This window comes from Penicillium waksmanii (genome assembly GCF_028829765.1).
Source record: "Penicillium waksmanii strain IBT 27052 chromosome Unknown utg000005l:1.0-5232799.0:1.0-5237142.0, whole genome shotgun sequence".
In the NCBI taxonomy this organism is placed as follows: Eukaryota; Fungi; Ascomycota; class Eurotiomycetes; order Eurotiales; family Aspergillaceae; genus Penicillium; species Penicillium waksmanii.
Genome location: NW_026643252.1, coordinates 3,840,392 through 3,866,716, shown reverse-complemented (window position 1 = coordinate 3,866,716; position 26,325 = coordinate 3,840,392). Strand labels below are relative to the sequence as shown.

Sequence of the window (26,325 nt, the reverse complement as noted above, 5' to 3'; positions counted from 1 at the left end):
CTCTTGGACTAAAGATAGTGGTGTTCAATGGCACTACTAGTAGTAGTACATCCGGAGATTGATTTCTAGTACTCCGTATAAGTCAGGATTTCTCAATAAACAGTCGTTGGCCCACTTGGCCTCTTATACATCTATTACCTAACCTCAGTTCTAGCATGATTGGAATTCAAGGCACGGAGGGCCCACTATGGACAGCCTTGGTACGACAAGGCGGTACGAAGTATATTCGTATTTGGAAGGCATCTTGAAACTACGTAGAAAAGATCCGAAACATTGTGATGGGACTAACTACCAGATCTACTAGCAGCAAGATGTGGAGAGACAGATACGAGTATCCCCAGAAAAGACCTTCTTACGTCAATAGGGCTATTTGATTTGTCCATGGGCACCTGTTGGACCCATGACGCGATCCTATGCCGAGCCCACCACGAGTCCCCGCTCAGATCCCTCTCGCATTTGACAAGGCGGTAGCCCTATGGGAGTGTGAGAGTGGAATATCGGATGACTATCGATCGCCTTAGCCTTGGTCCCTGACATCAAAAGTTTAGATCGGGACTTAAACTCGCGTGACGAGGTGAAAGTAAAAGTGAGAGAGAGGTGGACTCGGACATTCTTGGCACTCGGCAGAGTCCGGTGGAGCACCGCGCCGTCTCCCCGTTATCTTCGCGATTACGACGCTGGGCTCCTGAAACTCCCATCCTCTCCTCCAATTCTTGCATTTTTCCCCCCCTCGACCTCTGCGGTCTATTTTCACCTATAGTCCTTCCTTGCACCGGGTCCGATGTCCCTCTTTTTGTCCGACCACTCATTGCCCGGGAACCCTGATCGATTCACCACTCCGATAAAGAAGAGATAGATACCCTATCCGCGGAGAAAAGAGTACGCGTGGCCGAACTGCAGGACTTCGTTGCGAACCACCTCCCAATTGGGCGTTATTCTGGAGAACACACAAGACAGGGAGAAAGGCATACACACGAACAACGACCAGAATGTTTTCTTCACAGACCGCACGGTACATCTCCGTGGCTGCGGGAACCCTGGTGGCATTATCCTGCGGCACAAATGTGCGTCATCCTCGTCTTTGCGCACTCAAGCTAGTGCGAATGGGACCGCTGATAACTGACACCCGATAGTATGCATACTCGGCATGGGCACCGCAATTCGCCCACAAGATGAAGCTCTCTTCTACCGAGAGTAACCTCATCGTGAGTTTTTCTTTTTCTTTTTTTTGGGGGAACATGAGTCGCAAAGGAATATCCTCCATATTGACAACTTCACAGGGTGCCGCTGGAAATCTGGGCATGTACGCCATGGGATTCCCCATGGGCTTGTTGACCGATGCTCGTGGACCAAGGCTCATTACCTTGATCGGTTCGATCTGTCTTGCAATTGGCTATTACCCGATTTATTTATGTAGGCTTTCCTATCTGCCGGCCAATTCATAATCTAACACTAACAAACGACAGCTTATCAACACGGGGAGGGTTCGGTCCCCATCATTTTCCTGTGCTTCTTCGCTTTTATGACAGGTACTGGTGGTTGCTCGGCCTTTTCGGGAGCGATCAAAACCGGTAGGTGCTCACAATTGTCTGATTATATTCCTAAATTACCGTGGTGCTAAATATCTACTTCTTTAGCTGCATCTAATTTCCCTGACAACCGTGGCACTGCGACTGCCTTGCCATTAGCCGCCTTTGGATTAAGTGCCTTATTCTGGTCCAACATCTCGACGATTGTTTTCAAGGGCGACACTGGTCGCTTCTTGCTTCTCCTGGCCATCGGCACATCTGTTCTCTCCTTCATTTCGATCCCATTCCTCCGAATCTTGCCACCAGATTCATATTCATCGGTTCCCCACCATGGTCACGAAGACCCGTCCGAGTCTCAAAGGCTGCGTCGGACCAGTGCGTCGTCTTTGCCCGAGAACTCTGACGACTCGCACAACTCTACGGCTTTCGACAACGAGCAGTCAGCACACGCTCGTGGTCAATCGGTTTCGGGCCATCGCGGCTACAACGGCAACCAGGACGAAACCTCCTCTCTTGTATCCAAGGACGATGTGCGCCCTTCTTTCGACACGCTGGACGATGATTTCCTCGACGAGGTAGCGATGGAGTCTCACCACACTGATATCAGAGGCTTAGCCATGCTCCGCAAAGTCGAGTTCTGGCAACTATTCCTAACCATGGCCCTACTGTCCGGAATTGGATTAATGACCATCAACAACATCGGCAACAGCACCAAAGCCCTTTGGATATACTATGACGACAGCGCCTCGTCGAAATTCATCCAGCAGCGACAAGTCATGCACGTTTCCATTCTCTCATTCGGAAACTTCCTCGGCCGTCTCTTCAGCGGTATCGGCTCGGACATCTTGGTCAAGAAACTCGACATGTCCCGCTTCTGGTGCCTCTTAATCTCCGCCGTCGTCTTCACCCTCACCCAACTCGCCGGCTCCTCCATCTCGAACCCAAACACCCTCGTCATCGTCTCTGCCTTCACGGGTATCGCTTACGGATTCCTGTTTGGTGTCTTCCCTTCCCTGACCGCACACACCTTTGGTATCGGCGGTCTTTCCCAGAACTGGGGCGTCATGACTCTGGCCCCTGTCTTCAGTGGAAATATCTTCAACCTGCTCTACGGAACCGTTTATGACCGCCACTCCGTCGTCAATCCGGAAGGCGACCGCGACTGTCCGGATGGTCTGGCCTGCTACCGCTCTGCATACTATTTGACCTTCTTCTCTGGTCTCGCCGGTATCCTGGTCTGTCTGTGGAGCATCTTTCGCGAGAAACAGATCCACAGCGCTATGGCGAAGAAGTCCGACCACCGCCTCGCATGATCTAATGGGATCTGATCTTATACTAATGCCCCAAGCAACAAATATCCTATGTTATCGCGGAGCTGATAACTGATAACTGATCGGACGAAGTTCCCCGCAGCACACCATTGAGCTGTTATCTTGTTCGCCATAGGGTATCGCGCTATCGCATGATCGACATCCCACCATGGCATTTGCTGGTCAAGTTTCTTATCGGTGGGCCGGGCCGCTGGGACTGCCTAGGGACTAGGACTGGTGTCGACGTCAGATCCATATATGCATTCATTATCATTCATTGCCATGTTTTCTTTTTCTGTCATAGACTCGATACCATATATTCGGTCTCTGGATCATTCCCCCCCGAGCGCCTAAATTTGTCTATCTACTCATCCAATCATCCCTCATTTTGAAATTGTATATATTCAATCTTTGTTCGTTTACCGAAGCCTTGGGTTTCTTATTTACACCTGGGCATGTAGTATTTATCTGCCTCGAAAAAAAATCACTCTCAATGGCACCTGGGTATAAACGTAGTACTCGTGAACCTTCCAAGTTGTTGGATGTTCGCATCTGAAGACCTGGACCTTGGGATAGTTGCGGTTTATTGTCCACCTGAGTATCCAGCCTAACTCAAGACGGTGGACTGCTTCATATTTTTGCCATGAACTCTCCAGGACTTTCTTTCACAAGGTCATCAGCAATATATGGTGCCTGGGTACTACCTACGTACCTACCAGTAGTTGACCTTAGACTACCTAGCAGCCAATGGACGACTTCAAGTTTCAGTCGAGGGCTATACCTACACGAATATCCTTGGGAGAAGATGTATCCAAACAAGAGTTCAATTACAACACAAAATCAAACCCGTTGACCTGTCAAACTGGCCGAAATAGACTATCCCGTACTAGTAAAACCGGTCCTATGAAAGGATACTAGTTACCTACTACCATATCAAAACAAAGGATAAATAGCCTCATTCGATAAACAGAACATTGAAGGCAAGAAGCTACTAGTAATTTGAGATGAGCTCGTTCTTTTTCGTTTGTTGTTGTTGTTGTTTGTTTTTTTAGAGAAATTTCCCACAGATTGTTCTTGTCCGACCCTTCCGCACGCCCTTGTGTTCACAACAGACGATGAGAAAGAAAAAGATGGGGATAAATGATATTAGAAGCATACTGAGATTACACAAACACAGACCCACGGCAAGCCATTGAGGAAAATAAGACGACAAACAGGGCGAATTGAATAGAAAGAGGGGGGGAAAGGGTAAGGTAAGGTAAGAAATTAGGATCGATCAAAATATCGAGCTTTTTTTGGTTGAAGGGAGTTTCCGGCCGCCGATGAAAGAGTCGGGAAGGGTATCAAAAAGACCAGGGAAGGTCGGACAAGTTCAGCGCAGTGGGGTACATAGTGATCCGTGATCGTGATCACGATCGCGGACACCATGGGACACACTGGAATACAACCGAGCGAGGAGGGGCTCACGGGGGCACCCATAAATGACTGAGAAGCAAAGAACCGAACCGAACCTAAGCGTTACTCGGAGACTTCGCTTGCGATGGGGGCTGGGGCTCCTCGGACGATTGTTCCACCATATCTGAGAGTCGAATGCGCTTGGCTTGAGGTTCTGAGCTATCCAGGTCCAAAGAGCCAGTTGTGCCGAACTGGTGCTCAAGTTCGCTAAGATGTCGCTTGAGATCTTCTTCGCGGCGCTGCGACTCCTCCAGAGACCGGCGCAGGCGGGCTTCGGAGTCGCGGGCGATCATCTCCGAGCGACGGGCGCTGGCGTCACTCTGCTCGAGCTCGGCGACACGGCCGCGGAACAATTCGTTGATCAGGTCCAATTCACTAACGCGTGTCTTCAGGGACGTGTTGAGAGCCAGGAGACTCTCGTAGGTGTGGGAGGAATCAAGTTGGCGATCGACAGCCGAGGGAGAAGGCTGGCGCATTGGGAGAGAAGGAAGACCGGCATTGTCACCACGCGTAACGCTGTCGAACATGTGTTGTGGTGCGATATTCGAGTTGTGTGCCTGCATTGATCCAAACCCAGGTGTCTCGGTGCGCGACAAGGGCGAATTTGAGCGGTCCGAGTGGCCCGGAGACATTTTACGCGACGCGCGACGGTATCCATGCGATCCTAGGGAATGCGCTCCAACGTCGGCTTGACCTGATAGACCGTTGGGGTCGATGGGGCCGCCAGACTGAGGAGAAGACGAACAGGTCAGCAATCAGGGAAATTTCTTATCTGGGGACCAGTTCGAGCGGCCGGGGGGAAGTTCTGGAGGGTTGGTCGCGCGCACTCACCTTGCGTTTGGGGCCCTGACCGGTCTTCACACGGTTGCGACTCTTGATCACATCGGTCTTCAGGCTTATCGGGCGAGGTCGCCCGTGAAGTTTGAGGAACAAGCCACAGGCATTGCAGAGGACGGAGCCGAGTTCGTCCCGGCGCCAGAGGGGGGTGGTGGAGGTACCACAATTCTGACAGACGGGCTGTAATTGAGGAGATTTATCGTCAGTCAAAGTGGTCGCCATGGTTTGGAGAAAGTAGGCAGGTGACGGGGTGGAAGAGGGAGTGATGATAAGATTGGAGAGAGATTTGAGTCGATAAGGATTGGAAGCGCACGGATCGGGTGGTGCCAAGACCCCAGCCGGTTTAATCCAATTGGGGACTTCCGATAACTCGAGATAAGCGGAGGTGATAAGGGGAATGAAAATTGCCCCGTGCCTCCATCTTGGGTGCCCGCAAGGTATAGCAGTACCATAAGTGCTATACTGTAGAATACTGTAAAACTCACCGGGTTATTGCCTTGACCACCAGTCGTGGCCGCTGGGGAGGAAGTCGCATAGCTCATGTTCGCCATGATTCCATTCGCATCACTGGACTCTCTGCGGTTTTCCGGTCAGCCACTCCACGCGCGTTTATTCGTCCATCAAGTTGACCACTGCCTGCAGAAAGAGGGGTATGCAGTTTGGAACTGGAAGGCAGAAAACATCATAGACATGAATAGAACTAGGGAAAGCGGTCGCAAGGCAATCGCTTGCCTTATATCCGCGTTTTGCAGGCCTGGGCCACATACCGGAGATTGGAGGTGGGAGCCGACGCGACTGAGGCAAGTGCGGCCAGCCCGGGGAGTGAATGGCTCACGGAGGCAGATCCAAAGTCGTCCTTATACTCGGATCCCTGGAACTTTCCAATATTACCAAGATCGGGTAGCGCTGGAGAGAAGCGCTTGGGGTTGGATTCGGACGACGGTTGCTGGGTGGTGTCGGAGGGGGAATCGTAACGCGGGAGATCCGAGGCCTGGTGCGCGGATGAGGCCGATTTGAGAGCCGGGTCGATAGGCGACGCCGGGTAAAGGATGGAAGCCACAATGAAGGGCGAGTATAAGGAATCGATCGAAATCCGGTCGGGGACCGAATTGAAATGGTTTAGGTAGAGGTGAAGGTCAAGGGGGAGGAGGATGTCGGATTATGGTCGCGTGATGGACGAAGAAGGTATAATCGGTTTATAGGACCCTCTTGGACAAGCTAGCTGCTAGAGAATCAATCACAACAGGAGGAATCGTAATTATAAGAGGTCGATGTGAGTCGTCCGAGGAAGATCGTAGCAGAACTAAGTATCTCGTAACGGCCAGGCTAAGCGCAAGTTGAAGACGCCTCGGGGAAACGAAACCAGGCGAGAAGAATTGGAAGAAGAAGAAGAGAAGAGAAGAGGGGGGGAAAGAAGAGCACAGGGGAGAATTCGACTTGAATTCAACGAGGCGCTGGGGAAAGGCCACGGCGGAGGAGAAAGATGGAGAAGATTAGCAGAACCGGATCTTATCCTGGCTGATATGGGCGTATTGTTATTATCTCGTATCGAAAAATCATCACTTATCGTGCTGGGCATGCCATACCGCCTGGAGGGTCCAACCATTGGTTCCATCCTCGGTACTGGGACTGCCATGCCGGTATTTAGCGAAACCTAGCATTTCTCTAGAGATGTGGAATGCAGTGTTTCATAGTATTATCCAGTGCTTGTGCAAACCATGCTCCGATATATGCCCACTGGCAAGTACAACTTCTTCGATGTCTACCGGAACTTCAATGTTGTCTGTCTACAAGTGGTACTACTACAAGATTAGTAGTAATAACCAACCTGATGATATACTAGTAATGATAAGACATGTACGTGTAAAAATTAAGGTGGATGCGGCGCCCCTACTTGGATGCTTGTTCTTTTGTATACTACGGAGTACTCGTAGGTCCAATATATTCTGCCAATTGGATTACTTGTAGTGGCCAATTGAACTTAGTGGGTCTGCTTGACTTGGAGGCCAGCTGAATCTGTCCCAATGACGACGGCATCAGCAAGACCAAGGGCAAAGAGCAAGAGCAAAAGAACGTGAAGGCAACCCCTTTTACACCCGGGGATTAGGGGGTCTCCAGTTAGGACCCGCTGTGTGGCGGTGCGTATTGGTATTACCACATCCGGTAAATGATACCTTGCACCTCCCATATTAAAAGACAGATTCTGCCATGCTCTACTCCACCGCTGGGGTAAATTACTGGTAACAACCACCCGCCCAGGCTGGCCACATAATAATACTCGCATCCGTTCATGACGGGATGCTTCTGTTATTCAATCTGGCTTGTCGTGTCCTTGTCCTCTCTCGACTCTCATCCTTGAAGCGTCATTCCCCCCCCCGCCATTCCCATTTCCCCGGGATGGATTAATATTCTCTTATTTTCTTCGTGTCCTTCGTTTCTCTCTTTGCAGATCTTACTACGCACTTCTGCTGTGGCAGGTGTCTGCCTTCACGCCTTTTAATCCCCCTTCCATAGAATTGCCGGTTCCTCTTCCACACCATGCCGAAAAATCGCCCAGCCACCTCGGGCTATGCTCGTCTCGCTCAGGAGGAGGAAGAACGAGGCTACCTTCACGATGACTCCGAAGATGACGAAATCGCCGCGGTTTCTTCAACCGTCTCGACCTCCGCTCCTCGCTATGCCCCGATTTCCTCTCGAGCCCAGATGCAGGCGTCCGGTCTCGACACACCTCCCGGCCATCGACGCCGGCATAGCGGTTTCTCGCGACGTGGGCGACGGAATTCCGGCGTCGACATCAAGGCCATCAATGCGCGTCTTGAGCGATGGGCCGAGGAGATCGCCAACAAGTTCAAGTTGAATCGGGTCAAGGGCAAGACATACGAGGAAGAAAAGTTGGAAATCTACCACTCTGTCTTCCAGGCACCCGATGGCGTTCGCCCTGTGACGATAGAGCAGCTCGAATCGGATGAATTCGAGGGCCAGCAGCGGAAACAACGCGCCGAGTTCGAAGAGATTATTGAGAGCGTTCGTCTTGCTATCGAATTGGATGTCCAACCGCGCATGATTTCACAGGGAAGTTCAGGCAGTTACTTTGCTCGCAACCCCGAAGGCAAAGTGGTCGGTGTGTTCAAACCCAAGGACGAAGAACCGTACGCTTCTCGAAACCCCAAATGGACAAAGTGGATTCATCGGAACTTGTTCCCTTGTTTCTTCGGCCGCGCTTGTCTTATTCCCAACCTTTCCTACGTCTCCGAAGCCGCCGCATACGTTCTCGATGCCCGTCTCCGCACCAACATGGTGCCTTATACCGACATTGTCCGACTGTCTTCGAAATCATTCTTCTACGACTTTTGGGACCGGCGCAAGGCGTGGAAAGGGAAGAAGACTTTGCCCCCGAAGGCTGGTAGCTTCCAGGTTTTCTTGAAGGGTTACAAAGATGCCAACATCTTCCTCCGGGAGCACCCATGGCCAGATCAGGCAAACCCAGGGCTTCGCCCTGAAGATGCTCCGAGACGCAAGAGGCGGCCATGGAACGAGGCATGCCGCCCATCCGGAGCGCAATCCGACGACGAGGATGAGGAAGACCATGGCCAAATGCCATCTCCAAACCCACGCGACGAAAGCGCCGAGCGACGATTCCACTGGACTGAAAACTTAAAGCAGTCGTTCCGCGAAGAGCTGGAGAAACTGGTCATCTTGGATTATATCATGCGCAACACAGATCGTGGGCTGGATAACTGGATGGTCAAGATTGACTGGGGTAACGAGCAGGTGTCGCTTGTCGCAGACCCCCCGAAGCCCAATGACAAGCCCACAGGCACGCATGACGAGGATGAGCTCATGCCTCCCCCTCGCCCGGTGTCTGTGAACTCGAACGGTTCTCATCCTTATAGACGCCACGAAACCATGATGGCAGTGAGCCGTACAGGAACTCCCTTGGCCACGTCCGAGCAGTCTGCTTCGGTCCAGATCGGTGCTATTGATAACAGTCTTTCATGGCCATGGAAGCACCCCGATGCTGTAAGTCGCCGAGCGGTGAAGGTTCTTGGACCATAGCTAACCCATAACAGTGGCGAAGTTTCCCATTCGGATGGCTCTTCTTGCCTGTTTCCCTAATCGGTCAACCGTTCTCCCAAAAGACTCGCGATCATTTCCTTCCCTTATTGACATCGACCGCGTGGTGGGGTGGCACACAGATGGCCTTGCGCCAGGTCTTTTCCCAGGATGACGACTTCAAAGAAAGCATGTTTGCCCGGCAAATCGCCGTCATGAAAGGCCAGGCTTGGAATGTTGTTGAGACACTGAAGCAACCAGACCACGGCCCGCTCGAATTGACTCGCCGAACCCGCGTCTGTGTATGGGACGATTTGGTGGATGTGCCCGTCGCCATCCCCATGAAAGCTCCATCAGCCGACCAAAGAAACCAAGCCATGAATTATGATGACGACGAAGAAGAAATGGATATTGGCGCGGCCAATTCTTCCCAAGACGTTGCCCACGATCTTTTGGGCCTTGACTCGTCCCCGGGCGACCTCCCCAACCCCAACCGGTTCGAGCTCTCCCGCGGCCGTTCTGATGGAGATGGACATCGAGCCACTGACTCGATTGGTAGTGGCCCTGAACTGTTCAACGATGACGATATCTCCCGCAAAACCACCAATGGCACGTACGCAAGGTCTTTGGATGGTGGATGGCCGTCTCTTCCCGCTCGACCCAATAGACACCATAAACAAGGCGGCTCGGTCTCTTTCCGCATGCCCAATGTCAACACTTTCGGTAGCGACGACCTTGAAGGGGACCTTGGGTATGCCGCCGCCGAGGACATGGAGGGCAATCAGCGCAAGGTCATCGTGGAGCGCTTGGAAGCAGTGAAGAGCAAGAATCCTGTCTTCACCTGGTGCTGAGAGCCCATTGATTCCCCTCTCTGACCTCATTCTCCACGACAGACCTTCCTCCCTTCTCCCTGCCCCCTTTTTCATCTTTTGATCTCCCCGCTTCTCCTCCCATTTCATGCCATGCATTTCCATTCCTAATTAATCCCGCAGATGTTTCCCTTAGCGTCCTCCTTCTTGGAGCTGGTGCTGTTTGGACCCACCCTTCTCCCGGGTTCTCTCTCATGCCAGTCTTCTTCTTCTTTTCTCTTTTCTTTTCTTATTGTGACATGCCACCGACTTTTCCCTGGGACATTGACATTGTTGCATGTGCTCTTTGTCCCGGAATTTTCGCACGCCACGTTCATGATTGGGGAATTTGTGTTGTATATAGACTTTCTGGCTGTTCGGGTTGCCTCGGCTGGCGCATTGATTGAGCACCTCATGTAGCATATATGACGAGACTTAATTCCATGATACCATCGTCCGTGTTTTCTACGTATACGTACATCGATGCTTAGCCTGGTGCAAGAGTGAGAGTGAGTGCTGGATCCCATCATGATGGGATGAGATACTAGTAGGATGAATTTCATGTCCCGGAGATAATATAAGAATCTTAGGCTGCTTCATAGGCTTTCTGTGATGGCAAGCTACTAACATCTTGAAATTGTCTCAACCACAGCTTACCAGGCGGTACCTAAGTTCACCTGGGCACGAAGCAAAATATTTGACACAATTTACTGGAATACTATCCTATGGGCCGCTCTGCAAGATTCTAGGCAAACCTGGTCCTAGTGTTCCTCTGCTGGATGGCACCAAAGACAGCGGCTACTAGCTCAGCAGAATATGAAGAATGCCTTTCCAATATGGCATAAGCTGCAACTGTTGTGCTAGACATTAGCTAGTTAACCTCTCTTTGAAGAAGAGTTTAGTCTGTTCGTGATGGATATTGTGGGCTTGGGCCATTACAGAGTGTAAAATAAATATGATCAGGAGATTGAAGCATCCAAAGAACAAGAGCAGTAAGTTAAGCTGGGTACTTTACAAGACTTTCAACTTCGCGATGTGTAGATGATCTATAGCCCAAGGCAGTAATATTCCACTCTCTGATTAACAAAGTTCGTACACTGTACATTAATGCTCACCTGGACACCCTAGGGGCCGGGGCGATCCTGGAGTAGATAACAATAGAGATTTACTAGTAAATATTATACAACCAGGTAGGATACCCAGTATGCTGCCAGTTGTATACGCGGTATCCCAAAATGCTGCCTCGGCGGAAATACCTGGCAGAACGGCAGATAAGGCTTATCGGCGGGATCTTCCGAGTGCCCCCAGTTCCACCGATGCCTGTGAGGTCATGAGCCGCGCCCTCACACTTCCAAACCTCTTCACCTCTCTTTGCATCTGCCCTCCTCCCTCCTCGTTTTGTCCTTGCAGATGTCGCGAGGTCCCCCACGGCTTCTGTGTGGGGACTGCGTCCCTCGTTCATTAGGCATCGGGGTCACCTGCGCCCTCTCTTTTCATGAGCCTCAACTCCGCTTCAATAGCCTTGCACCACACTTCGCAATTCGCACCTCGAACCTCACACCCGCATATTCGTGAAAACAGCGCGCGTCAACTCAAGATCTGATTTGGCTCCTCCCACTCACCCCGTCGGCACCATGGCGTCTCAGGCAGCGATGCTGCTGGACCCAAAGGGCTACAAAAAGCGCCTCCAAACCAATGGTAATATCTTCTGTAACTCTCCTTTCCTTTTTCTCACCCAATATTCATCTTTTCCGATCGTTACATTCTACCGCACAAATCTTGGCGCATTTGTCTGAATCTTCTGGCTCACCTTTTCGTCTTCTCCAGGTGCACCCAAGGGCCAATCCACTCAACCCAATCACCCCTCCATTGCCCCTCCGGGAACCGTCCCCGTGATGCGCACTTTCGATACAGAATCCCGCAAGTCCTCTTCAAGAACAACCTCAGCCGGTTCGAGTCCGGCACCTCGACAGGCTATCGACCCGAGATCGGTTCCAGATTCCGACGTGGTTGTCCAGTTCACTTCCTTGCAGGATGATCCCAGCGACAGCGATACAAAGCGCAGTCACTACGAGATCAGTGATAGCGAAGATGAACCGCGACACCGAAGTATGATCGAGAGTATCTACGGCGTGGAACAACGTACCCAACAACCAATGAAAAAGATGAAAACAGAAGACCTGCAGGTCAAAGGCCATACCAAGCCCATCGCTGTATCTGGAGAGAGTGGTATGGGTCAGTGGATGAAAGAAGGCGAGGCAGGCCCATTGAAGAAAACATCTGTCCAGGATGTAGTGGACTTGACTGCAGAGGCTGCAGCTACGCCCGAGGATGATGACGATCTGCAAGTTACCGGATCAAACGACTTGACCAGACAAAGAGTTTGCTACGGGAAAATCGAGAACGCCAGGATAAATGCATTCCTGGTGCCCAAGCCCACCCCGAACCGTTTCATCGACGAAAGTTACCAGTGGCCGTCCATGAAAATGGAGCTTCATCGTGATCTCAACAAAAGAAATATACGGATTGAAGTTTCCGACGCATTTGGGAAGGTCTTTGGCCTAGTGGATTCAAGTACTGCACAAGCTCTCTGTCCTCTCATGGATGTGAAACCGGAACACTTTACAGTGGATATTGCTGCACGTCTGGACATGCGTAAGAAGACGCCGGACGAAGCTGTCTGGGAGCCAACACAGAAGGCCTATCGGGCCTCGTTCACTCTATACGGTGAACGCCAACGCGCCCAGATTGTTGGTAATTTCCTCGGCCAAAAGAACATTTGGCTGGGCCAACCCATCGCCGTCGAACGGGGTGTTCCGGTTCACAATCCCCATGCAGAAAAGCGACAGGCAATGGCCTCGGCGGCAGCAAATAACCCCGGACGTGAGCGCTCGGGTACGGGCATCAGATATGAGGTTCGATCTGCGGAAGAAGTCAATGATGCCGTAATGAAGATGTTTGATCAACTCGTCACAGCGGACATTCCAAGCATGGAGGCCCCACCACAGATCAAGACGGCCCTGCTGCACCATCAAAAACAAGCCCTCTGGTACATGGTCGACAAAGAAAACCGTCGCAGGTTTGGTCCGAAGGAAGCAGACAACAACTCTCTGTGGCGGATTGACCAGCTGCCCAATGGTAAAACGCAGTACCGGGACATAATAAGTGGCGTGGTCACTGATCAGGAACCGCCGCAGTCTCTTGGCGGTCTGCTTGCTGATATGATGGGACTCGGGAAAACCTTGAGCATTCTGTCTCTGACGTTATACACTCTGGGCCAAGCTAAGGCATGGCAAGAGGAGCGCCCTGAAGACAGTCTTGTGCGCAGTATCCCCGGAATCCGGAATACCAAGACGACACTGTTAGTCGTTCCTTTGAGTGCTGTCAACAATTGGGTTTCCCAGATCAAGGAGCACCTCGAATCAGAAGCAATAAGCTACTACGTCTTCCACGGTGCCTCTCGCATCACCGATTTAGACGAGTTGTCCGAGTTCGATCTCCTTATCACTACTTACAGCACGGTCCTCAGCGAGATAAAAGGGCATCAGAATGCAAAACGAGGCAGCCCTTTGACTAAGATGAACATGTTCCGAATTGTCCTGGATGAAGCGCACACCATTCGAGAACAAAATGCGCAGCAAACGCATGCAATCCTGGGCCTGAATTCGCAGCGTCGCTGGTCAGTCACCGGAACACCCATTCAGAATCGACTGGATGACCTCTTGTCGGTCACCAAATTCTTGAAATTGTTCCCTTATGATGATCGCGGCCGTTTTGGACATTATATTCTAAGCCCATTCAAATCTGGCGACCCTCGCGTTTTGGCAAGCCTTCGAGTCTTGGTCGATTCTTTCACAATCCGTCGAGTCAAGGACCGCATCAATCTTCCACCCCGAACCGACGATATCATCATGCTCGAATTCTCTGAAAAGGAAACTCAACTGCACGAATTTTTCCGCAGAGAGTCCAACGTCATGATGCGCGTGATTGCGGGAGAAAGCAGGACATCGATGGGCGGACGCGTTTACCATCACGTTCTGAAAGCGATGATGATCCTGCGGCAAGTAAGTGCACACGGAAAAGAGCTCCTCGATGTCGAAGACAGGGAAAGAACCAGGGGCTTGAGTGTGCAAGATGCTATCGATCTGGAGGAAGGGGGATCGGACAAGAGCGCTGCTGCAGCGGACCGAAAGTCGTACGATATGTTTGCTCTCATGCAACAAACCGGAGACACCGAATGTCGCGTTTGCCGAAGGACTTTGAAGGTTCCCGATGAACAAGATTCTGAAAATGGCTCCGTCGATCAGAATGCCCCGATCGCGATCGTGATGCCTTGCTTCGACGTATTTTGCCCGGATTGTTTCGCAAAGTGGTACCGGACGCAAGACCCTGCTTCCGAGACAATTAAGTGTCAAATCTGCGATGGTTGGGTACCAAACAGCTTCTCGCGAATCACACCTGCAGGACTTGAAAGTTTCTTGGCCAAGCAAGAATCGGACCGCAATTCAAAGAAGCACATCAAGCAGTTTGGCGAGTACGAGGGACCGCACACCAAGACTCTCGCCCTCATTGAACATCTGCAGTCCGCCAAGGTCGAAAGCGAAAGGTTGAAGGCCGAGAATAACGAGCCTCCAATCAAGAGCGTCATCTTCTCATCCTGGACCTCGCACTTAGACCTGATCGAAATTGCTTTGATCGATAAAGGCATGAACACGTTTACCAGACTGGACGGCACGATGACTCTACAGGCACGTGGAAAGGCACTTGAAGCATTTGCCAAGGATGACTCCATCACCATCCTCCTTGCTACAATCGGCGCAGGCGGTGTCGGACTGAACCTAACCTCCGCATCCCAGGTTTTCGTCATGGAGCCTCAGTACAACCCCGCTTCCGTGGCACAGGCCGTGGACCGTGTTCATCGACTTGGCCAGACTCGCCCCGTCAAGACTGTTCAGTTCATCATGAAGGGCAGTATCGAGGAAAAGATTCTCGAGTTGGCTAAGAAGAAGCAGCAGCTCGCAGATATGTCCTTGAATCGCGGAAAGCTGGACAAGAGGGAAATACAAGAAGAGCGCATGAAGGAGTACCGCAGCCTCTTCAAGTAGCTCCCCCCCCCCCCTCCCTTCTTTTTTTCCCTCTTTTTCGCGTTGGATTTCCTCCGATATTTTCTCTCTCGGCTATTCGTGCGTGCGTCTTGAGCTTGGTCTTTTCTGGGTGGAATGGAACGGCGACAGGGATGGGATTTGATTATTCTAAATTATTTGATACCCAGGAGAGGCAGGACATTGTTTCATGCGTTGATTTCTCTCTAGGCGCCAGAATTCCTCCTTCAATTTCAATTTTCTTTTTTTTCATCTTTTTTTTCTCTCATTTCAAGTTCCTATTTTTATACAATGAGTGGTTTTCTTTTCGTTTCTCTGAGATTGTTTGCCATATACAAGAATTTTCCAGTATCAATAGAACTCAACTCTGTTTACAACTAAAATGAATCTGAGAACCTTCAAGCTGATACTAACCTACTAGTAGTACCCATTAGAGAGCTCTAAATTACTACAAATGGTTCTTCGTCGATCAGCATGAGCCTCAATGAGTCATTCTTCGTAATACCAGCTTTCAGCTATTCATGTGGGGACCTCAACCGCCTGAGAGCGGGTCCTGGAGGGCTATCATTTTGAAGAGCTCGCTTCATAGTAGACTCCGTCGCATCGTTCTCTTTACTAGTAGATTCCCATCAGCAATTACGTGTAAACTTTTGCTTATGTCGCTGCTTTGCACGTCCCTTGAGAAAAAGGCATCTATTCCTAGCGTATATGGTGCTGCCACTGATTCAACTCGACGTCTTGCCCTCATTATCAATTCAGCTATCTCCTCGCTGGCATGGGCTTTTGGAAACGGCAAGACTCCCAGTATAGGGAGGATGCTGCCGTGCGACCCAGCTTTCTGGAGCTGAGATCTTCGGGCTGGTTCATCACCACAGTCGTCTCATACGCTGCTGCGACAGATATCTTCCTGTATGGGTTGATCGTGCCCGTGACCCCCACTGCGCTACAATCCAGGGTTGGCATCTCTAGTGGAAGTCTTCAGACCTGGAACTCAATTCTTTTGGCCTTGTTCGGGGTTGGTCTGTTAGCTTCTTCCCCTATCGCCGGGTACATTGCCGATCGATTCGAATCGCGTCGATATCCGTATCTCTTTGCCCTGGTAGGTCTAGGCGCAGCGACTGCTCTGCTCTGCGCTGGGGACCATATTGGATTTTGGATCTGCGGTCGTTTATTTCAAGGGGCAGCATCTGCGGTGGTCTGGGTGGTTGGAAATGCGTTGGTGGCCGATACTGTGGGCAAAGACGGCGTCGGTAAAGCCATCGGATACACAACAATGGCCTGTTGTGTCGGACTATTGGCCGGTCCCCTTGTCGGTGGTCTTGTGTACCAACATGGCGGCTACTACGCCGTCTTTGGCATTGCGTTTGGCCTAATTGGCCTCGATATCGTTCTCCGATTAGCATTGATCGAAAAAAGACATGCCATCCAGTGGCTTGGGCCGAAACTGGGGCGACCCAATAAAAAACAGTCTGCTATGGAACAGTAAGTTGCAATCATAGCAGTTCCAAAAGAATCGGATGTGCTAACACTTGTAACTGATTTGCTAGCAAAAGTTCGCTGCTGGAAGCACCTCCACGAGGTGTACTCGGTCGACTTGGAATCCTGTTGAGCTCACCTCGTGTTATCGTTGCCATGTGGGGGAGCCTAGTCGTTTCCATAACCATGAGCTCATTCGACTGTGTTCTTCCGCTCTTTGTGCAGGAAAATTTTAGGTGGGAGCAAGGCGGCCAGGGATTGATCTTCCTCCCGCTAATTATACCACACGCCTTAAGCCCAGTCGCGGGGTCCATCGTGGACAAATTTCCCCGATCTTGCCGCTACGTAACAGCCGGTGCGTTCCTGTTGCTTACGCCTGTTATGATCCTTCTGCGATTTGTTACAAATGACTCCATACGGCACAAAATTCTCCTTTGCGCCCTCCTCGCAGTTATAGGAGTCTGTATATCCATAGCGATGCCGGCTCTATACGCTGAGGTCATTAGATTTGTCGGAGATAAGGAGCACCAGACGCCAGATGTGTTTGGTAAGGGTGGAGCCGTGGCACTGGCGCTTGGTCTAACTAATATCGGGTTTGCGGCCGGTAGTATTGTCGGGCCTTTCTTCGCGGGGTTCATTCGTATACAGAGTGGTTGGGGAACCATGGGCTGGGCGCTGGGGCTGCTGGCCGGTATATCCTCCTTGCCAGTCCTACTTTTCACGGGGGGCTGGATTTTGAGAGAGCGCTTTTAAGAACCTGAAAACCAGTTGGAAGCTGGAGCTGGGTTAACAAGATGTAATTTCAATATCACTCGGCAACCTCTTCTTCTGACTCCCAAAAGTTTATTATGGAGTAGAACCCCATCGTCTTCTTTCGTTTCTTTTTCTTGGTCCTTATAGCTCTTCAATATCAAGACCTGCGTCTGAGAAGTGACCTCTTGCACTTTGTCCCCTTGTTCCGGCCTTGTCAATATACCAGTCAAGGAATTTATTAAATCCTTGATCTGGATTATCGGCGTAAGACTACCAGTAGGCTTAAATGAAAGAGTGTAGTAGGTAGTGGCACCGATTTCCGAAAGTACTGTACCTATATAACTATGATCCAGCTCCTGACTATCCTGCTCACCTACTAATTAATACATACTAGTAAATAATGATACTATGTTCGATGAGAGTAGTTTGGCTATCTGCATATATCTATCCAAAATTGTGCAGAGTGTCAATGACAAAGGAAGGACTGGAACAGACAACAGAATGGACTGCCCAGGTGAAGAGACTTGAGAATTGAGACATGAAATTGACGATGACAGAATCTTGGAAGCGAGTACTCTCCTCCACCGTACATAACTGACGGACAGGTCCAGCCCATGGTTGATTATTTGTCCACGGAATGTCCACGATGCCAAATTGAAAGCTTGCAAGGGCCTATCCCATTAATTCAGACACACCCTATGGCGAATCAATCCAGCAGAAATGTGACCTCATTAAGAGCCCAAAACTTCTGCACTGCACCCTTCACAAGGAATGGGTTCAAGTTCTCTATGTGTAACAGTGTCGAAGCCATTCTTTGGAGTCTTGATACATTGGAAATTCCTCGATGACATGCATCGATGAGTCCGCAAGTCCGAGACATGCCGCGTAGACCCTATGTACTATCTACAAGTAGAATAATGTCAGACTTAATTTTAGGTGTTCCTATAGATTCCCTCCTTTATGTTCCGGTCAGCCCGAGACAAAATCATGTCTAGGGATGCATCAACCAGCCAGAACCCTGCTCGGAAGTGGTAATAGGATCTAGTCGGAAAATATAAATACTATAGACCTCCAGGGCTAGATACTACTTTCCCAACTAATCTTTTAAGAACACCGCGACGGCACGACACAGCACATCCGAATCAAAGACATCTATTTCCTTCTAGTACCTCTATAAATACTTGAAACTTTCAATTCCCACCATCATACCGCCCACCACGCTCAGCCCTATACCAACCCCTCAGAATGAAGCTCTACACCGCAGCCGCAACAGCCCTCTTCCTCACCACCAGCTTCGCCTGCGATTTCCTCGACATCGGCAAAGACTGCAAATGGGAAGGAAGCGCACCATCCTGCGGAAGCGTCGATCATGACATCGGATACCTCGACCCAGCGGGTCGAACATTAGTCGACTGGACGCACGAATCGAGCCTGGAAGCATTCTGCGCGGCCGAGAAGAGGAATGGAGGTAATTGCTGCGCCGCCTATGGAAAGGGTTGTGTGAGTGGGTATAAACGACTCTGGTGCAAGAGTTATCGTGAGGATAATATTGGGCATCATGTTGGTGCGGTGGTGGATGATGCGCTTCATACTGTCGATGATGTTCTTAATGATGTGCTTCATTGATTCAAGTTGGCATTTTTATTCACAGTTGGCCTTTTTGCGGATACGGGTTGGGTTTCTCGGTGAAGTTGGGCATTCGTTTAAGGGGGGGGGGGGGTCTTGATGTTTGGAGGGATGGGTGAAACCGCGGTCTTTTGTTTTGCTACATCTCAAGTCCTTAATTTGATTATCGAGATCAGTTCTACTTTGAAAATTCAAAGGCTTTTTGTCTATATTCTGAGTAAGTGGAGCCCTTCAAATCTTCATCAAATCCATGGATGTAAACTGTATTGTTCTCAATTCAATTATTTTGAAAATCCACAACGTCAAAACTTGAACATGCATCGAGGCCCAAAATGAAATAGAATAAAAAAAAGAAAAACCTGAAAAGGCTGGGTATCTGAAGCCCTTAAAAACCCCCCCTCCCCCCCACGAACCTCACAGAAAGAAAAAGCGAGCTTAACTCAATTCATCTGACCACCCTTCTCATCCCCATGAATCCCCACCGAAACCGCACCCAGCACATTTTCCAATTTCCCCCTCAACTTCTTCAGCTCAAGCGCCTTCGCCTCCCTCTTCTCCTCAACATCTCTAAGCTGCACCTCCAACTCACGTATCTTAGCCTCTTGCTCAGCTTCTGAGGTCCCGATACCCGGTAGTACTGAAATAAGGTACTCAATCTGTTGTTCCTTGATGATGAGATCTCGCGCCAGCTCCCTCTGTCGACTGGCAAATGTGTGCGGGGCATCGGGCTCGGGCGGTTGGTTTGGGTCTTGCATTTCGGTTCCTGGTGCTGCGCCAGGTTGTTGGGGTGGTGGGGGTGGTGGTGATGCGGCTGGACCGCCGCTGCCTCCTGCTGATGCTGCGACTGAGGCCGGGATGGGTGGTGATGTGGTATTTTTGGTCATCTTTGATAGAGCGGGGGCGGCGGAGGGGATGTTGGGTGGTGGGATTGCGGGGGAATTGTCGTGGTAGGTACTCAGGTAGCCGAGTGTTGCGTAGAATTGTGTCGCGAGCTGTTGGGTGTTAGTTGGATGGAGATGAAAGGGGAGATATTGGTGGGTTCCTACCTGGTCTAGACAAGTTTGTAGCTGGGTAAGTATGTCCGCCATGGTGGGCGAGTTGAGAGATTGCAATGACGGCTAGGATGGGAAGCTGAAGTGAAGTGGAAGCTGGACTTGGAGATGGAGATAAGAAATGCGCCGCGGGTGGATATGCGGAGACTCGGACAAGCTTCTCTCCAAATGTGAATGCGGTGAAGGGAAAGCTCCCCTTCTTCTCCTCCAACACCCCAACTCAATGCGAAATCTGCGACATGGCCTCGCTACCAGCTCATCATGGTCAAGGACAACACACTGGATAATTCCAACCCGCAACTTCTCCAATTCCCAACCAAAACATGACTTCTCCCCCTTCACCCGCCGACTCTACAAGCTCCCCACAGCACCCACTCCAACCACCCAGCACAACAACCTACCCACCTTCCTCTCCTACGCCTCACGCATCTCCCTCCCAACAACAAGCACAGTCTACGTAGGAACCCACTACGAATACACCGTCCAAAACAGCCTACGCCGATACGCACTAAGTCTACACCGCGTCGGAGGCCGCGACGATGCCGGCATAGACCTAGTCGGCACCTGGCATCTGCCGGAGCGGGAGCGGGAACGCGCAGTCCGCGTGCTGGTGCAATGCAAAGCACTAAAGACAAAACTGGGTCCGAACCTGGTGCGCGAGCTCGAGGGCGCACTCCGCCAGGCACCTGTTGGATGGCGCACGGGCCAGACGGCCGGCGTGTTGGTGAGTCCGCGCGAGGCAACCAAGGGGGTGCGGGATACTCTTGCGCGGAGCTCGTACCCGCTCTTTTGGCTCCTGGTTGAGCGGGATGGGGTGGTTAAACAGGTGCTTTGGAATTCGAGAGCTGGGGAGGTGTTGGGCTTGGACCCTTTGGCTGTGGAGAATAGGTATGGTACGACGCTGGCGGAGGATGGATGTATCACTTCGCAGGTGGCGCTGACCTGGGATGGATGTGATGTCCCGGATTTGGAGCGGGTGGAGGTGGATCTTGCTCGTTCCGAGCGGGAATGGGTTGCGTCTTGGGGGGTGGAATTGTCCGAGGTTGGGAAGGATGAGCTATTGGATGTTGTCGAGAAGACCTTCCCCGATGGTCGTCCGGAGGTGGGTGCTGATGGTAAGGTTGCTGAAGAGCATCGGGCGAGGGTAATTCAGGCTTTACAGAGGCATTGATCTGTATCATACTGTATGTAGCATTTCTGTACTACTCATTTGCATAAAGGAAGAAAGAAGAGAAAATAAATTTCAAAGGAAGTTCAACAAATACATTGGAGCTTGTGGGTATAAAAATAACTTGAACTCCAACCATTGGGCAATTTGCCCATCCTCCCAAAACGCCCGAGAACAAAAATCCTCACATCAAATCATTAAGTTTATCCCTGCATGGTCGACCAGAAATAGTTTGAATAGAAGAAACGCGAGAACTTGGGATCAATGTTGACAACATGAACATCGCCTTTCCGACTGTTGCGAATGACTGCGCGATTGAAATTACCCACCTCATCGGGCTCAATATCGATACCCAGGGAGCGAAAGATCTTCAGACGCAGACTTGTGCCAAGACAGTTAGTATCCTATAGTTTCATGCAATGCAGAGAGGGGGGGGCACGGTCACTTACATTGTGGCGTCATCGGCTTCTCGTTCGCGGCGAGTCGTCTCATCACCCTCCAGGCCTTGTGATTCCAGATCGGCCAGTCTCTCCTTGAGCATTTCCAGCTCACTCTCGAGCCGCTCGCTTTCAATCTCCAGTTCCGATGCAGCTTTGGCAATGCGGAATTTCTTCGTGTCTAGCTCGACAATCTCCGCGGCGTGTTTACCGGAGTCATGAACCGCGACGGCCTCTTCGTATTGGGTGGTCAGGGAGTTCAGGTTGCGGGAGAGTTTGCGCATGGCTGATTCGGCCTCGCGAATGCGCAGGTCACGCGATTGCTGCAGGGTGGAAAGAGAGTCATTGATGCGGGTGACAGCTTGTTTATCTGGATGGATATTGAAGTTGCCGATCGTATGGTGGATGAGCTAGAAGAGGAAATCAAGTCAGGATGAGTAATTAATGAGAGCAGACCAAGAGAAATAAGGACATACAGTTCCAGGGTCCTCGTCGAGCAACATTGTGGGCGGGTTGAGGGGGATGTTTAAAATGTTGTTGCGGGGAGATTCTCCACTGGCAAGACCTTGAGGGTAAAGTCGACTGTTTTGATTGTTGCTGCCGTAACCAGCCGCAGCACCAGCCACAGTCTGCACCGCCACATGTGAGTGACGTTGGCTTGTGATTTGATTCGATTCTCGGGGTTCCGCCTAAGCTCGGCTTCAACATTCGGTCCTGTTCCTGTTCTGTTTCTTGCTTTCTACCAACCCCGATTCTCACGACTCTGCGATCAGCTATCTAAAACTTACATTCAATCTTAACTATGGGAAGAAGTCCAGGTAGGTGTTCCGCACCCATCCGTCTCGGCTGTTCACTTTATTAACCTTTTGATGCTAGAAATCGAGGCAGCCTTCCGGTTTGTCGCTTCCCCGAGCTTCCTCTCCGAAGAAACATTCGAACTAACCAGCCATTTTCGCATTCCAGGCCCCTCCGAGCCGGTGAGCTTCAGGTCCTCCGATCGCAATATGAGAAGGAGGGCATGTATGCTGGAGTCCAGACGAAATTCAACTACGCATGGGTAAGCCGATCCATCGACTCAACTTCTTCACGCGCGCGCAACACTGGTTCTGACAAGGCTTCTCCGCGCTTGCGGGGGTTCGCTTTTCTTAACAGGGCTTGATCTGCGAAGACCAACGATCCGATCAACAAGAAGGTCTCCGCTTGCTAGCGGAGATCTTCAGAGCCGCCCCGGAGCGCCAACGGGAATGCCTCTGGTACATGGCCTTGGCCAACTACAAGCTCGGCAACTACGGTGAATCGCGCCGACTGAACGATGCGCTACTTGAACACGAGGGCAAGGATGAGCAAGGGAAGTGGAAAAACCGTCAGGCGTCGAAGCTGGAAGATGCCATCAACGAAAAGGTCACGAGGGAGGGACTGATGGGCATTGCTATTATGGGAGGCTTAGCTGTTGCGGCGGGTACAGTGGCCAGTCTGGTCTTCAAGGGCGTTCGAAGACGGTGAGTGGGCGGAGCAGCGCTGCAAGGGCTGTGGCACAGTCGGATGGGGGGAGTCCTTGCGTCGTGGGACTCGGTTCACGAGACAAGGAACTGTACTCTGTACTCTGTACTATGTACCATGTACTATGTGACGGTGGTCTCCTTTGTATTAGCATCTTTGCGGGCGTTTCTTTCTTCATGATTATTTGTTTCTACTCTTTGCCCGGGAGAGGCAGTGGCAGTGGCACTCGTTACATAGTAGGCTTGAACATATATCAGTACAACTCAAATTGGGCATGGCTGAACTGGCATCTAACTTGAAGCTCATGTAGACTTCTAGGCTGAAACAGCTACCTAACGGTGCCCTTCAATGGATCATAAAGTTTCAAGTTGTAGTGTGATAGATACCCGTCTTCCCTACTCTCCTCTGCTTCCAGAGAGTTCTGTTGTCTCTCTCCTTGCCACTTGCATCACAATCCTCCGAAACGGTTTCACTGGGGGAAAACGGCGCTGCCTGATGCGACCATCTGCATTGCTATTTTTATGATGCATACAACAATTGTGGAAACCAGGGAAATGCAGGTATTGCACTGTCCTTTGCCTTTGCCTTTAATTTCACTTTTTTTCACCTTTCGCCTTCCAAGTAGAATTGGGTTGATCTAAAGGCAACCGGGCCGACGTCATATTTTCTTTTCTTTCACCACCTCCCCCGTCCACCTACGCTAGTGTTTACGAGTCGGGTTTCTTGCCTTTCTTTCCTGCACTGCGGTGGATCTATTTGTCGATACTTGTCTGCCTCATCTCCCCTCTTTTCCAGTGAACCTACCGTATCCTGCCCTGTGCTGCTCTCCCCAGCCCTGCCACGGGGCTATCACACGTTTGCCCCACGCCAGATAAGCAATGGACTCGTGACTCTCTCACTCCGACAAACGGCAATTTTACCTCTTTGTTTGGTCGGCTCTTTGATTCAAAACTTAAAGACTCAGACTCCCCCTTCCCCTCCCTCCATGGACAATCCTGAACTATTGATCTGCCATGCGTGTGGCGAAGACTGGGTTCGGGATTCCAATCATTACGACAACCGCCTCTTGTGCCCCAGCTGCGGGTCCGATTTCGTACAGATCGTATGCAGCTCCTCGTTCCCTGTCGTGCGTATTTCCCCTAACCGCGGTTGCTTGATAGATAGAAGAGAGTCCTGCCCCCCCTGAACGTGAACGTGACGCTTTTCCCCGCTCTGCTATAAGCCCCTTCACGGACCATAACCCTTGGGATCAAGATCAAGATCAAGAATCACCTCCACATCCGGGCTCCGCAGCATACGACCCCATGGATTTCGCTTTCCCCGGTTATTCCCATCATACCTACCGGTCTCCTGATGGACGTTTCTCTTTCAGTTCCTCCACTGTCCGGGGGAGCTTCCCACCCCGCCATGGTGCTGGTGGTGGCGGCGCTGGCGCTGGCGCTGGCACTTATTCAAACCCCATGATACCCATGCTCCAAACATTGCAGACAATACTGGGAGACATTTCAGATGCACATGATATTGACCATCGCAATAATAATCATCATCATAACCACCACACAGAGCAGCAGTATGGGAATAGAAGCCCCAGGCCGGAAGAGTCATCACGTCGATATTCGCCAGACCCCGATCCCACAGGCACAGATGAATATGCGGGATTCGAAGGACTATTCCCGCGCGACTCAGATAGACCTCAACGCATGTCGCCGCCTGTCGAAAACCTGTCCGAGTATGTATCCCGTATGTCGATGTGAAATCCCGCGGTCTAACACCCGAGCCAGTCTTCTAGGAACCTTCCACTATAATTCCAGCTCAAGGCGTCGGACCGGAAGACCGAACCCCCAAATGCCGATGGGACCTGACCCGCTCGGGATGCTCAGCGCAATGTTGGAAATGGCTGACCCGAGGCAAACGCGCCGATACGGTGACGCCGTCTATTCCCGCGAAGCGTTGGAAGAAGTCATCGCCCAGCTTGGTCAACAAGACGCACAGGGTGCCGGCCCGCCGCCAGCAACCAATACCGCTATCCAGTCACTTCCTAAGAGGAAAGTCAATAAGGAGATGTTAGGAACGGACGGTAAAGGCGAGTGTGCTATCTGCAAGGATGGTGTCGAACTAGATACCGAAGTCACGATGTTGCCTTGCGAGCATTGGTTCCACTTCGACTGTATCGAAGCGTGGCTGAGCAGACACAATACTTGCCCGAATTGTCGTCGGAGTATCGATCCTGCTGCGAGGTAAGTAGCATGACAATCACCCTTTAACCACGGACTCGAGAAGAGATCAAGACCCCGGACTCAGCTGACATGTTTCACGAAAGCCCCCGTGAAGGCACCAGCGAAAACCCGATCAATATCCAGGATAGCCCCGGACAGCCACAACAGCAACAACCCGCACCCGGCCAGCGTCGACGGCGCAGCTCGCCATTTTCGCGCAGTTCTCGTACCAGTGCCCGTTCTTCGTTTTCGCGGTCCAGCAACAACTCACCGACGCAGGACGCGAATGAACCATCGCGGCCCAGACGCTCCAGTCGGAGCGAAGGGCATCATCGTGGTGGAATTACCGGCTGGGTCTGGAGCCGGCTTGGTGGTGGTGGTAGTGGCAGTGCATGAGGAGTGATGTGATCGATCTGATCCGATCTTTTTTATCTTTCCACTACTTCCACTTCTCCCTCCCGTCCTGACATGCAACCCGCGTGTCACACATTTTCTTTTCTGGGATTCTCATTACTATTATTTTTGGTTTTACTTTTTATGTTTGGTGATACAGGCTGTTCAGCGTCTCTCTTTCCCACATACCCTATGGTTCGAGTTCCCGCGGCGATGGCTCTTTGTCGAGCTCCATGGCTGGTTTTCCATGGATTAACTACACTTCTGCCGACTGTACATACTTATTCCCCCGCCTCGCCTTCTGGCCACGGCATGCTCTCGTTTCTTTCTTTTCTATCTTGTATTTGTTTGGGGGGGTTTCCCGAGGTAGAACATAGTTTATTTATTCCAATACAATACTTAGAAATGCAGGTGCACATCAGCAGTCCCAGTACTAATAACTAGAAGCTAGGTGTTCCAGGGTTGGTTGGTCTTAACTTGAATTTAGGTTTTCTAATGTTCTTCCACGGGTTGCATCAATGTTTCCGCTCATGCGAAGTCAAACTTTTATGTTAATTGCACAAAAACATC

At 51.0% G+C, this 26,325-nt stretch overlaps 11 protein-coding genes across 11 annotated transcripts; 8 read left to right on the top strand and 3 right to left on the bottom strand.

Moving 5' to 3' along the window:
- Positions 1 to 989: 989 nt before the first annotated feature.
- Positions 990 to 2,842, top strand: N7481_006355 (uncharacterized protein; the record flags this gene model as incomplete). Its single annotated transcript, XM_057265574.1, has 5 exons — positions 990 to 1,064; positions 1,134 to 1,205; positions 1,281 to 1,413; positions 1,467 to 1,571; positions 1,638 to 2,842. 5 exons carry the CDS (start codon positions 990 to 992, stop codon positions 2,840 to 2,842), a joined length of 1,590 nt encoding a protein of 529 aa, XP_057123294.1.
- A 1,508-nt stretch (positions 2,843 to 4,350) lies between these two features.
- N7481_006354 (putative GATA transcription factor (AreB)) lies at positions 4,351 to 5,353 on the bottom strand (the record flags this gene model as incomplete). The annotated part of the gene is made up of 2 exons (XM_057265573.1): positions 4,351 to 5,022; positions 5,126 to 5,353. 2 exons carry the CDS (start codon positions 5,351 to 5,353, stop codon positions 4,351 to 4,353), a joined length of 900 nt encoding a protein of 299 aa, XP_057123293.1.
- Positions 5,354 to 7,669: 2,316 nt separating this feature from the next.
- N7481_006353 (1-phosphatidylinositol 4-kinase LSB6) lies at positions 7,670 to 10,035 on the top strand (the record flags this gene model as incomplete). The annotated part of the gene is made up of 2 exons (XM_057265572.1): positions 7,670 to 9,151; positions 9,202 to 10,035. 2 exons carry the CDS (start codon positions 7,670 to 7,672, stop codon positions 10,033 to 10,035), a joined length of 2,316 nt encoding a protein of 771 aa, XP_057123292.1.
- Positions 10,036 to 11,666: 1,631 nt separating this feature from the next.
- On the top strand, positions 11,667 to 15,137 carry N7481_006352 (DEAD/DEAH box helicase; the record flags this gene model as incomplete). The annotated part of the gene is made up of 2 exons (XM_057265571.1): positions 11,667 to 11,730; positions 11,860 to 15,137. 2 exons carry the CDS (start codon positions 11,667 to 11,669, stop codon positions 15,135 to 15,137), a joined length of 3,342 nt encoding a protein of 1,113 aa, XP_057123291.1.
- Positions 15,138 to 15,909: 772 nt separating this feature from the next.
- N7481_006351 (MFS transporter) lies at positions 15,910 to 17,363 on the top strand (the record flags this gene model as incomplete). The annotated part of the gene is made up of 2 exons (XM_057265570.1): positions 15,910 to 16,616; positions 16,682 to 17,363. The coding sequence occupies 2 exons, from the start codon at positions 15,910 to 15,912 to the stop codon at positions 17,361 to 17,363; spliced, it is 1,389 nt and encodes a 462-aa protein (XP_057123290.1).
- A 1,245-nt stretch (positions 17,364 to 18,608) lies between these two features.
- N7481_006350 (uncharacterized protein) lies at positions 18,609 to 18,989 on the top strand (the record flags this gene model as incomplete). The annotated part of the gene is made up of 1 exon (XM_057265569.1): positions 18,609 to 18,989. One exon carries the CDS (start codon positions 18,609 to 18,611, stop codon positions 18,987 to 18,989), a length of 381 nt encoding a protein of 126 aa, XP_057123289.1.
- Positions 18,990 to 19,429: 440 nt separating this feature from the next.
- N7481_006349 (med21 domain-containing protein) lies at positions 19,430 to 20,077 on the bottom strand (the record flags this gene model as incomplete). The annotated part of the gene is made up of 2 exons (XM_057265568.1): positions 19,430 to 19,981; positions 20,036 to 20,077. 2 exons carry the CDS (start codon positions 20,075 to 20,077, stop codon positions 19,430 to 19,432), a joined length of 594 nt encoding a protein of 197 aa, XP_057123288.1.
- A 187-nt stretch (positions 20,078 to 20,264) lies between these two features.
- N7481_006348 (uncharacterized protein) lies at positions 20,265 to 21,212 on the top strand (the record flags this gene model as incomplete). Its single annotated transcript, XM_057265567.1, has 1 exon — positions 20,265 to 21,212. The coding sequence occupies one exon, from the start codon at positions 20,265 to 20,267 to the stop codon at positions 21,210 to 21,212; it is 948 nt and encodes a 315-aa protein (XP_057123287.1).
- A 200-nt stretch (positions 21,213 to 21,412) lies between these two features.
- Positions 21,413 to 22,149, bottom strand: N7481_006347 (kinetochore Spc24 family protein; the record flags this gene model as incomplete). Its single annotated transcript, XM_057265566.1, has 3 exons — positions 21,413 to 21,590; positions 21,659 to 22,056; positions 22,123 to 22,149. 3 exons carry the CDS (start codon positions 22,147 to 22,149, stop codon positions 21,413 to 21,415), a joined length of 603 nt encoding a protein of 200 aa, XP_057123286.1.
- Positions 22,150 to 22,448: 299 nt separating this feature from the next.
- N7481_006346 (mitochondrial fission 1 protein) lies at positions 22,449 to 23,149 on the top strand (the record flags this gene model as incomplete). The annotated part of the gene is made up of 4 exons (XM_057265565.1): positions 22,449 to 22,464; positions 22,523 to 22,541; positions 22,610 to 22,703; positions 22,799 to 23,149. The coding sequence occupies 4 exons, from the start codon at positions 22,449 to 22,451 to the stop codon at positions 23,147 to 23,149; spliced, it is 480 nt and encodes a 159-aa protein (XP_057123285.1).
- Positions 23,150 to 24,131: 982 nt separating this feature from the next.
- N7481_006345 (putative RING finger domain protein) lies at positions 24,132 to 25,758 on the top strand (the record flags this gene model as incomplete). Its single annotated transcript, XM_057265564.1, has 4 exons — positions 24,132 to 24,248; positions 24,307 to 24,875; positions 24,928 to 25,383; positions 25,467 to 25,758. 4 exons carry the CDS (start codon positions 24,132 to 24,134, stop codon positions 25,756 to 25,758), a joined length of 1,434 nt encoding a protein of 477 aa, XP_057123284.1.
- Between the last annotated feature and the right edge of the window lie 567 nt (positions 25,759 to 26,325).